General features: G+C 44.5%; 1 protein-coding gene across 1 annotated transcript in view; it reads right to left on the bottom strand.

Moving 5' to 3' along the window:
• The window catches only part of SLC13A1 (solute carrier family 13 member 1), an 85,236-nt gene that overhangs the window by 15,980 nt on the left and 56,751 nt on the right, over nt 1-12,505 (bottom strand). The window contains exons 8-9 of the mRNA XM_028746955.2: nt 9,784-9,947; nt 486-605 (exon numbers count right to left, since the gene is read on the bottom strand). Coding sequence (XP_028602788.2) covers nt 486-605; nt 9,784-9,947 — 284 coding nt within the window. The remainder of the gene's footprint in view (nt 1-485; nt 606-9,783; nt 9,948-12,505) is intronic.

Raw genomic sequence — 12,505 nt, 5'->3', positions numbered from 1 at the left:
TGGGTTGCATATGCAGAAGTCCTGAATGATGACCACCATCAGTCCACATGCAAATATTATTTTGGACTGGGCTGGTTTTGAGTTTCCAAAAGCATGCCTATTTCTATACCACAGGGTTGAGGAACCTGTGTCCTCCAAAAGTTGTTGGACTCCAGTTCCCATAATTGGCCATATTGGAGGGTCACAGCCAAATGTAGCCAATGTAATGCCATCCAGATGTTGTGGACTCCAACTTCCATCAGCCCCAGCTAGCATGGTCAATGATCAGAAAGATGGGAGTCGTAGTTCACAACATCTGAAGTTCACAACCACATAGGCTACCTTTGGCCTTCATGAGTGAAAAGGGTGCCTCTAGTAATTGCTGGTGAATTTTCATGAATGAAACCACCCATTCTCATTCTAAAATATGAAATGATTTTCTACAGTATACTATTCTCCCTGCCTCAACTGTCATCACATGGATTGTACTGGGCATTTATACTTACTTGAAACCCAGGAAAAGCCACAGGAGCCAAACCCAGGAAAGGACCAGTATGATAAGAGTGATGGGGATGCAAAGAATAAACCATGTTCCAAAATTGATGCACTGGCAACCTGGGTACCGCCTGAATAAAAAATGAGAAAGAAAATGAGGTTAAGACATCACTATTGCATATAAGAACCAAGACACCAGTTAAGACAGGATCCCTGGGATGGGCTGAAGTATTGATACACTTACACACACCCTGTCCAGTTTTAGATATGAAAACCAGCTCTATCAGGAAATGAAGATGGAATATGACTTCACCTCAAATGTAGATTTGAATGACAACTGCATTATTGCACATTTAACAACAATAGTGTGAACTCACTGGCCCTGTGTCACTGAGTTCCTGGTCTCACTGCTTGACTTCCTATGGCTTCCTTTTTTTCCCTTTTTTTTTTTTTTTTTGGTCTCACTTATTTTTTTAAGAGAGGGAGACATATTAGTACCACAGGTATCTAGTGTGATTCTGGGTGGAGCTGGTGATCTCCCCCATCTTTTGGAAGGTTTTGAAATCATGTTAAAATGTTCCCCGAGAGCTATTCATAATATGCTGCCTCAGCCTTCATCAACCTGGTGGTCTCCAGAGGTTTTGTACTACAACTCCCAACTGCCCCAGCCAGATGGACAAAGGATTCGAATGAGGTTCTCAATCATGAGATTTGCATGAGTACAGGAGGCCCCCTACTCCATAAGTCTGCCCTTCAACTTGTAAATGGCTTGTACAGTTGGGGAATGTGAGACACCAGTGAAGGGCTGGACTTGCCAGTTTTCCTCTCCTCTTTGCTACGTGATTACGATCACATAAAGGAAGTGAATGCTCAAATAGGGCTTATAATGACAGCAATTTTCTTTTGTTCCGTCATATGAGCAAAGTTACATGATAAATACACACAAGGAAGATGTACATATACACATAGATATATAAAAGAAAATATAAATATTGAAAAACCAGACATTGTTTCAAGGTTGGATATTTTCTCGAGTCTTACTACACCAGAACTTTCCAAAGCTCCACTATATGCTTCATAACCCAGACACTGATGTTGGGTCACCATCTTTTCTTCAACCATAGCATATGGCTATTTGTGTGGCAGTCAGCAAGTGAATTACCAGTTCCATATCCACTGATAAAATCACTTCTTTGACTTAACCATGCAATATAACCAATGGATCAACAGATGCATCATATCCTGTTCTGAGTTTTACCTCCTTTATTATGCCTATCCAAAATGTTTTTATTTCATGACAAGATCAGAAAATTATCAAATATTATAATGCAAATATACTGGTAGTTGATTGTATTGTATTGGGGTCATACTGAAGTTTCTACCAGGTTCTGAAGAGTATTGTTCTTTAACAGTAATGAACTCTGAAGCTAAGAAGAAAACTGCCAATTTACTGTGTTGTTTAATTGAAACTAAACAAGATATTCAGTATTACAATACTCTGCTAATTTATTTAGTATTTATTTTTTGAGTACCACACTCTTTGTAATATGGTCTAAGCTTTTTATTGTGTGAGGAACTTCAGCTTTATGGAGGCTGAACTGAGAGACTGAAGAGATGTTTACTCTCTTTATGTCACCATACTGCTGGTCTAGAGCTCTTGTTTGCTACCAGACAACTAGGATTGCATCCCCTTGCACTGACCTCTGCAGCCACCAAGTGGTGGGAATCAAATCAACTAGGGAGCATGAAGCGATCCATCATGTCACAACTGCTATACCCAAAAAGAATGGGATAAGACTCTGTCACAAAGCACTCACATAGCTCTTTTAGACATCAGTCCGTCCAGACGATGAAATGAATTCCTGATCCACCCTGGCTAAGGGAATTAGCTCTAGTCATCAGAAACTACCCAATGAATGCTGAATGTACAGGACCATGAAGCACTTCAATGGGCTTCATACCAGCTCCATGTACATAATTGATTGAGCTCAGTTAATTGAGCAGTATAATGTTCAACTGACGGGATTTAATGTTACAGCATTTTACAAAAGACCTCCTCCACCTTATCCATGTAACAGAACAAACTACTTAATAATTAAGTATTTGTTAATTAAGTAATCCATAAACCACAGTTTGAAGTTCAGAGGGCCTTCTCGGTAGCAGCACCCACCTTGTGGAACGCCCTCCCATCAGATGTCAAGGAGATGAGTAACTATATAACCTTTAGAAGAACTCTAAAGGCAGCCCTGTATAGGGAAGCTTTTAAATGTGTAATATTTTGTTATGTTTTTATATATGTTGGAAGCCACCCAGGGTGATTGGGGCAACCCAGTCATATGGGCAGGGTACAAATAATAAAGTTATTATTAGTATTATTATTAGATAGCTCTGTGAGAGGGAATAGGGGTCTTCTAACAACTCTCTTACAACTCTTCTAACAACTCCGCGTCTTAGGGACGCAGGTGGCGCTGTGGGTAAAAGCCTCAGCGCCTAAGGCTTGCCGATCGGAAGGTCGGCGGTTCGAATCCCCGCGGCGGGGTGCGCTCCCGCTGCTCGGTCCCAGCACCTGCCAACCTAGCAGTTCGAAAGCATGTCAAAGTGCAAGTAGATAAATAGGTACCGCTTACCAGCGGGAAGGTAAACGGCGTTCCGTGTGCTGCGCTGGCTAGCCAGATGCAGCTTTGTCACGCTGGCCACGTGACCCAGAAGTGTCTCCGGACAGCGCTGGCCCCCGGCCTCTAGAGTGAGATGGGCGAACAACCCCAGAGTCTGTCAAGACTGGCCCGTACGGGCAGGGGTACCTTTACCTTTACCTTTAACAACTCTCAGCTCCCTTAACTACCGTCCCCAGGGTGATTGGGGGCCAACCATGCGGTATAAAAGTGCTTTAAATTTATAGTGTGGATGGGGCTCAAAGTAGAAAACATGTTCCTGACTGTCTTTTACAGTTCTCTCAACATCTGCAGTGTAACCTCCTGAGGCAGGGATGTATAAACAAGGACCTTGACACAAGTTACACATTGCAAGTTCCCTTGAGTGACAGAACCCTCTCCGCATAGCAATTGCCTGAACTCGCCACATGTCAAAGTCAGATGCAGATGCGCAGCTTAACAAACATAAAGAGTTTCTATAATGAGGAAAGGTTTCATTAAGACAAGAGCTTTGTTTGATTTTATTAAGCTCTCTCTGGGACAAAGGTGTCAGATTTGACTTGAGGGCTGCAAAATAGGCAAGGCAATTTCTTTGATGGGACCCAGCTCCTTTAGAGAATCTGTGTGTGATTCTCCCAGGACAGATAGCAAAAGTAATGTCATCCGGAATGCCAAAATCACCCAGCATACCAAGGTGAACTTGAAAGCATCCACCGTCGGGCTGCAGCTTCTATGGAATGAAAAAGTCTGGTCTGTGCTAATACTATTTCCACCTTCAATGAAACAAAAACTCATTTCACTGTCGTTAGTTGGCCTGGTAACAAGGGCCCATTGATCATGCCCAACCTTGCTGTGTGAACGCATAGGTGGCCAAAGCAAGTCACATCTCCTTGGGTATGGGGGTGGGGAAATAATTTGCTTTCCTTCCTCATTGCTCACCGTTTCATGTGACTTCAAGCCAACACTCCTACTGCTTGACATTTCCTCTGAAATGTGCTTTCGCAGTGTGGGATCAGAGATTTACAGTGTCCTCCTGATCTAGCAAAAACTAAAGTCCTTTAGGGCACAGTAAAGGTGTCAGCATTCAGAGAAAATATTCATCACGGTGTGAAAAACGAAGGCACAACATGTTGTGGGAATGAATGCACCAGCCCAAAATCAGGAGGTTCACTGGCCCTGTGTACTTGAAAATACAGAGGCTGTGCTACCCAGTGATGAAGATGGTTTGCATCGTAAGCTTATGTAACTATAATAGCCAAACTAGGATTGTTCAGGCAGCCTCTTTGCCCAAGAAAAACACACTTTGAAGATGATCTGTTTGACCTTAGAGATTTGGACTATCACACTGATAGTAAAGGTAAAGGTACCCCTGACCATTAGGTCCAGTCGTGGACGATTCTGTGGTTGCGGCACTCATCTCGCTCTATAGGCCGAGGGAGCCGGCGTTTGTCCACAGACAGCTTCCGGGTCATGTGGCCAGCATGACTAAGCCGCTTCTGGCGAACCAGAGCAGTGCATGAAAACGCCATTTACCTTCCCACCGGAACGGTACCTATTTATCTACTTGCACTTTGATGTGCTTTCGAACTGCTAGGTGGGCAGGAGCAGGGACCAAACAACGGGCGCTCACGCCATCGCGGGGATTCGAACCGCCGACCTTCTGTTCAGCAAGCCCTAGGCTCTGTGGTTTAGACCACAGCGCCACCCGCATCCCTTATCACACTGATAGGATCCTATAAAAACAAGACTGCATAACCTGTTTTAACAGCTCCCTTCTATCTCCACCTTCTTCCTCATGGCTGCTGCCATGCAATCTGCATTAATAAATGTTTGAATTTAAGTGATTTATACCTGCAGTACTGACCTTGACCAAGCTTATCAGGACAGACCTGGGGATAAGATTATTGCTCTGCTACAGGGCTTTCATTATCTTAAGATCATTCTTAAGGTTTTGTATATTATGTTAGATTAACACACAAAACCACCATGGAGAGTGACTCTGAATCATAACCAAATGAAGGCTAGAGGAGCAGCTGTAACATGAAAAGCTGACGATATTAATGCCTTTTGCCTTTTGATAGTTCTTTACTCTGGGCTCTGTCATGTTCCCTCTGTTGATTGGCTTGTGTTTATGTTTTATGTCTCTCCCTTTATTTATTTAGGGGATTTTTAGCTCGCTCTTCATTAAAAAATAATCTCAGAGCAGGGCGCAGGATTAAACAGGAACATATAATGCACAATAAAATCCTGGTACATAAAACCAATAAAGCAGTACACTCATCATCACAATGAACAACAGTACAAGCCAGAGCGGGAAGCCTACCCAAATCCACATCCAGTTTGGTCAAAGGCTTGGATCAATGTGTTCTTTGACACCCAAAGCCCTGCAAGGTCAGTTCTAGATGAATCTGTGAGGGGAGGGCATTCACATGCCCACCAAGTGTCCCCGTTTTTTCCAGGGGCAGTCCTGGATTTACAGAAGCTGTCCCAGTTTCTGATTTGATCCCAGAATGTCCCCTTTTCCTTAGGACATCCCCTGTGCTTCCCCCCCTCTGGGGGAACACATACCCCTAAACATTTTGTGAATCTAAGTTTGACCTCATTGAGGGGCAGAATTTCAATATGAATAGGAAAATGAGAGTACCCCTAAACATTTCTTAAAATTAAAAAAGCACTGGACATCCCTATTTTCATCAGAGAAATGTTGGAGGGTATGGAGTTGTGGAACCTCGAGCCAAGGGGATAAGTAACTATACAACCTTTAGAATACATCTGAAGGCAGCCCTTTGTAGGGAAGTTTTTTTTTAATGTTTAATGTTTTGTTGTGTTTTTATATATGTTGGAAGCTGCCCAGAGTGGCTGGGGCAACCCAGTCAGATGGGCGGGTTGTGGTTGTTGTTGTTGTTATTGAAAAGGACACCCCTATTTTCATCAGAGAAATATTGGAGAGCTATGCATTCCATAGCCCTTTTCACATGTTGCTGCGTCATCTGGCTCCAATTCAGCTGCTTTCTATGATTCCCTTTCACCTTCCTTGCACATTTCATTTCACTTCACTCAAGTGGTTTATTAGATTCTGAAAGATACCATGGACAGCCGGCTGCAACTAGGAAGACTCGGGGATTTGGTTCAGTCCACATTTTCTAAGTGAACTGACCTGACTCACACCTCCTGAACTATTACGCAGCTCAGAATGCAGTAATCCTTCAGCTTTCTTGCAACTCTGAATTTTGCGAGATGGTGCTCAACTCAAAAAAAAAAATGTTACCGTGGTGTATATAAAAATATACATATTAGATTAGAATGCATGTTTTGGGAAAGGCCTATTTTGTGGAGGGAGAGGGAATAAAATGCATACAAACAGGCATATTTTTGTGGGGAGGGTTCTTTTTTTAAAGAAGAATTAGAGATGGACACAGAAGCGGGAGGGCATAAACTTATGAATGAAAACATGTGAAACTGACATTGATGCTGAATGGGAGGGCATGAATGAAACTCTGTGAAACTGACAGGAGTTGGCTGATCCACTCATCTCTAATTACAACTCAGAGAATGCACAACCACCTGAAAGTGAGAGGTGAGTAGTGGTGCAGCTAGGTAATTTTGGACCCTGAGATGACCCCATCTCTTCTCCAACCCTTGGGGATGGGGAATCTCAGGATTGTGGGTTGGAGCCTCACATTGGGCAAAAGATTCCTGCTTGTGTGGGCAGGGTGGTCCCTCCCCCTACCTGGCCTGACCACCTTGGCAACGCCTCCCCAGGAGAGATTGGGCAACTGGCTGAGGTAGGCGGAGACCTCCAGTGAAAGCTGGACCATAAAGAAGGCTGATCGCTGAAGAATTGATGATTTTGAATTATGGTGCTGGAGGAGACTCTTGAGAGTCCCATGGACTGCAAGAAGATCAAACATGTCCATTCTTAAGGAAATCAGCCCTGAGTGCTCACTGGATCCTGAAGCTGAGGCTCCAGTACTTTGGCCACCTCATGAGAAGAGAAGACTCCCTGGAAAAGACCTTGATGCTGTAAAAGATGGAGGGCACAAGGAGAAGGGGACGACAGAGGACGATATGGTTGGACAGTGTTCTTGCAGCTACCAGCATGAGATTGACCAAACTGCGGGAGACAGTGGAAGACAGAAGTGCCTGGCGTGCTGTGGTCCATGGGGTCACGAAGAGTCGGACACGACTAAACTAGGTAAAGGTAAAGGTACCCCTGCCCGTATGGGCCAGTCGTGACCGACTCTAGGGTTTGCGCGCTCATCTCGCTCTAGAGGCTGGGAGCCGGCGCTGTCCAAAGACACTTCCGTGTCACATGGCCAGCGTGACAAGGCTGCACTGGCGAGCCAGCACCAGTGCCACACACGGAACGCCGTTTACCTTCCCGCTAAGTAAGCAGTCCCTATTTATCTACTTGCACTTAGGGGTGCTTTCGAGCTGCTAGGTGGGCAGGAGCTGGGACCGAACGACGGGAGCTCACCCTGCCGCGGGGATTCGAACCGCCGACCATACGATCGGCAAGTCCTAGGCACTGAGGTTTACCCACAGCGCCACCCGCGTCCATCCACGACTAAACTACTAAACAACAAAAAGGCTTTGGTCTGATCCAGCAAAGCAGGTCTTATGATCTCCAACAAAGACAATGATGTTGCATGTCAGTGCCAAAATGATCCTGGAGCTGTAATCAAACCAGGGATTGTAACAAAATGCCCATCTATAAACAAGAAAGAGTTTTGTAGCACAATTCCAGGCATGCTTCCTCAGAAGAAAGCCTGCACTGCAGTGGCGTAGCATGGGTTGTCAGCACCCGGGGCAAGGCAAGTAATTTGCGCCCCCTAACCCGTGGATTTGCGCCCCCTAACCTGTGGATTTGCCCTAACCCCAGATGTTGCGCCCGGTGCGGCCGGCCCCCCCTGCACCCCCCACGCTACGCCACTGCTGCACTGTTAGTTGTTCAGGGTGGAATCACATAGGTAATTAGTTGGAGATGTGTTTTCCTCTGGTATGGTTATTATTCCCTTGCCTTGCTTGTAATGAAGTTTGAAGGCTTTAATGTGTCCTTGCTTATTTGATTATATGTATGCTTTTATTTTATTTGCTTTATAGTAACTATGATATATTCTCCTGTGTAAAATGCAGTTTAGGATGATGCAATTTTTAGCAAATTACAGGTGGCAGATAGACAATATTCCAGGCAACTAGAAATCGCTTTAACAGATTAGACATATTTGGGACGCAGAGTGAAACTGACAGAATGATCCTTGATACTGCGGTTGTTGTCAATTAGTATCAAGTGTAAAAATTGCAGTTGCCTCAGAAATAGCATGAAGTTAAACATCATATATCTTCAGCTGTGAGAAAAGTTTCTTGGGGCCAAACTGTGCCACCATCGTTTATAATTATAAAACATTTCTAAGACAGTGAGTTTGTTAAAAGGAGGTAGAGCAAACCTGCAGAATAATGTTTTTAGACATTATTTTCTTCTTTTTTTTCATTCTGCATTTCTGGCCTGTGTGAAGTGTTCCAGCTGTAATATTGTGTCTATTTGAATGCCGTATTGTCCTGTGAGTTCATGGCGGTTGGACAAGGATCTTTGAGTCTAAATTCCCTTCCCCTCAGCTTCAGTTTACTATTTCTACAATACCAGCACGTGGGTAGGCTCTTAAGTATATTTGGGGGATAAAGCTGGATTGGGATATTAAAACTTTATGTGGGATCATCTTAACAGATGGTCCTGGTTGCGGGTAGGCCCTCACCCAGTTCCCCCACTTTGGCATGGGTGGAGCTATTGCCCTCACACCAGGGTGGCACCATGATTACCTGGGTCTATTGCCCAATCAATTTAAACAGGGTGATCATGGGGGAAAGTATAAAAGCAGCAGCACGATGTGTGCCAAGCACCTGCTTTGAGCTGCCGAACACCCGCCCACCCTCCCTTTAATTTAGGTGTCCTCTGGCCTTGCTTTGGACTTCGGTTGATGGCCCGTCTTGGGACAGGGACCAGATAGGAATTTTTTACATTCGGCAAATTGGCAATGACCACTTGGTTTTTGCCTACCTCTTAGCAATCATCACAACTTTGTAAGGTTTGGCAGTTAGGCATTGGCTTATAGTTGAGTGGGGGAGGGGAGGTCGGCCATCGCCTGCCCCTCCATTGTCCAAGGGTATTCCATTAGAGGAATCCGGGGCCTGGATCTTGTCCGAAGTCCGCTTGAGGGGCTAGGGCCATGCCAGGCCTCTGGGAACACCGGGGGAGATGCAGACGGGTTCTCCCGAAGCAGCTCCCCTTTGGGTGGTTTACCCTTACAGACTTCCTGCAAAGGAGGCAGGCGTCCGATATAGTCTTTTGCCAATGCCTAAGCCAATACCACTGACATTTCCTGTAATCAGTAAAGTTGTGGCCAAAAAATTGTGCCCAATAACCTTAAACAAAAATTCTGTGTCTGTGTGTATTACTTTATTCTAATGGGGGTTGGCTTGAGGGTCTTGACACGCAACCCAGTTGGTATCTGCCTTGGATCTGAACTGATTTTATGTATGTGTCGATCTTTTAAACTGTTTTTATTATTATTCCCAGTTGTTGTTTGAAGTGCTTTTATAAAAGGAAGGAAGTGAAAACAGGTTTCAGATTTAGAGAAACTTGTTTTGTCTCTTTTCTTACGTGTTGAAGTGCTCAGCAAAGATCAAATTGGTTGAAGTTCCTGTGATGGTCGTCAGTCCGCCAATAGTTGACGAATAGGCAATGCACAGGCACATGACTTTACATATCATGTGGTCCCTTTTGTTTCGGTATTTTCTTCCGGTATCACTTGGTTCTGGAGTCTCCTTAAATAAGAAATGAAAAGAACAGTCAACGTTTTCATTTTTGCCTAGCGACATGTGAAACCTGCCCATCTTTGTTCGGAAATTGAAGGGGCTGAGATTTTTGCAAATCTTTTTGGAGGTTTTAGATAAAACACATTGTGGAGTGAAGACTCTTTGAAATAACCCATGGTGTATTTCTGACGCGTGCAGGTTTTCAAAACTTGTTGTTATTGTTCCTGGTTGATGAATCAGGAAGAATAGCAAATAATCCACCCTGGAGTTCAAGTTGGCAAGAACAGCTTGGCCTGCAGAAACAGAAGCAGCCTCAGCTGCTCTTTCCCCTCCTCCATATCCGCGACTTGGTAAGTTTGTGAAAACATGAGAGAGGACAGAAGAAGGGGAAGAGGCAGATGGAAGATGCTGACACTGAGCCATAATGAGCAGAGGCAAGATGGAAGGGGGCTTGGCTCAGAATGCCTTGGGGATTATTGAGCTAGGAGAGAGCGAGAGTTTCTAAACCGTGCCATTTTATAAAATTCTTCTTCATCCGTAAGAACAGTCTCACTGTGGTGGGCTCCAGCACAGGCAGTGGGGAAACGCTCACAGGAGATGAAAATCTGCATTCAACATGGAAAAAGTATTCACCATAGAAGGCTTATTCTTCCTTCTCTGAGTGGTGCGAGGCTGTCACCATGAGCATCTGCCATTATGTGCAGGATTTGGCTTGGGTGTAGTGGTGGCCTGCCAGGGCTGCATCCTACGCATGCCTGTAACTCCTCAAGATGGCCTTATTATGAACCCATGTAGCTGGAAGTCACAGTGAAATGGCTTCCCCACCACCCCATAGACCTCATGAGAACAGGTCCAACTTACTTGACCTATAGGTAGGAGGAGGGGGTATCCTTTTTAAAAAACAACCTTGAAACATACTTTTTATCAGTGAAGCATTGACATACCTCTGCCGCATCTCAAAAGCTCGGTGATGCATTCAAAAATAATAACTACATCACTCAAAATAAGACAGCTCAAATACATGCATGGTAATTGGAAGTTCTTGAGGCAAATTTAGCTCACTGTAGCTCAACATCTCTCTTGGCTCCGAGAATTGGGGTCTGATATTGATATTCAACCCATTCTACCCCATTCTTGTTTGATTTGAATGATCTCACATGGGGACTGAATTATGAAGGGATCAAATATTTTTTAAGGTCTGTTAAAAAGTCTGTCTGATGTACAGGTTTTCACACCAGAATACTGGTAAATAGAAAGAGAAGAGAGTCATGTTTGCAGGTGGTGAGACAGGTTTGGTTGTAGCAAAATGGCGACAGACGTGTATATTTAAAAGAAAAAATGCATTGATCTCTTAGGTAGGCACTCGTGGATGCTGTACTTTTGGTCCCAGCAGCCTGGAGTGCAGGGAGAAAAAGAGAAGGAGGAAAATGTATGGACACACAATTTTAAGACCACCATCCCCAGACTTCAACCACTAATGTCCCAGGGCTCATGCACACTTTTGTTTGATCTGCATTTTGATCACATCGTGTGCCGATTAATTCATCTGGGTCCGAGAGGTTTTCTCGTCGTTCCACAGCTGTGCCTTGTGAAAATCCCACCGAACCAGAACTTATCAGATGTGCAGAGAATTCGGGGAAGGCTTTTCCTTCGCTGAGCTTCAATTCAGCAGGTAAGATTTACGCAAGGCGCAACAACGAGAGAAGCTCTCAGACCAGGGGGAATTAATCGGGGCACAATACAATCAAAAAATGGGCCCAGTGAAAAGTGGGAGGAGCCCCCAGGCTAAGAACTTCAACCAAACATGGATTTCTGAGAATGAATTCATATAATTAGTTGGGTTTAGTGCAGTTCTCCTTCCCTGTCATGTCCGTTTACTGAAACGTGTCAGGGAGCGACACGTTACAGGGGGATGGCTTAGAGCCAGGGGTTAATGAAGCTGATCCGAGTCTCGAGATAAGAATTCACGAGTAATCATTACAAAGCAGAGTTACAAATTGCACCACAATTCTTGTTCCAAGACTTGCCAGCAACTTCACAGTCAGACTAGGGCCAGGGGTGAACTGAGTGCAAGGAGGAAGATCGAGGGGAAGGATCATAGCTCAGTGGGAGGGAATTGGTTTGGCGTGCAGAAGATCGCACGCCCCAGAAACTCCAGGAAGGGCAGGAGAGCTGCTTTCAGTCAGTGTGGACAATACTGAGCTAGATGGACTTAGGTTCTGGCTCAGTTTAAGACAAGGAAGAACATGGACGCAGAAACCAGTGGAGAATATTGCAGCAGGAACCATTAGCAGGATGGATTAACAGCTGGAGATACAAGGGTAGCAGGCAGGGCTCAAGAAACCTGTCAAACCCAACAAAACTTATAGTATGACAATGCCTTTCTTAGGACCAACTGAAAAGTCACAAAGTCATGAGCAAGTTCTAACATTTGCTCCTGACTTATTGGCATTTTGTTTGTCCCTAATCACCACCCTGTAGATTTTGGATTTCATCAGCATGGCTAGCTGCATCCTTTCCTTTAATTTGGAGACTTCAAAAGCTCACTCCCAATTTTGTATTATACC

This window comes from Podarcis muralis, chromosome 10 (genome assembly GCF_964188315.1).
Source record: "Podarcis muralis chromosome 10, rPodMur119.hap1.1, whole genome shotgun sequence".
Classification (NCBI taxonomy): domain Eukaryota; kingdom Metazoa; phylum Chordata; class Lepidosauria; order Squamata; family Lacertidae; genus Podarcis; species Podarcis muralis.
The sequence above is the reverse complement of the archived record's forward strand: the minus strand, read 5'-3'. Positions and strand labels throughout refer to the sequence as shown.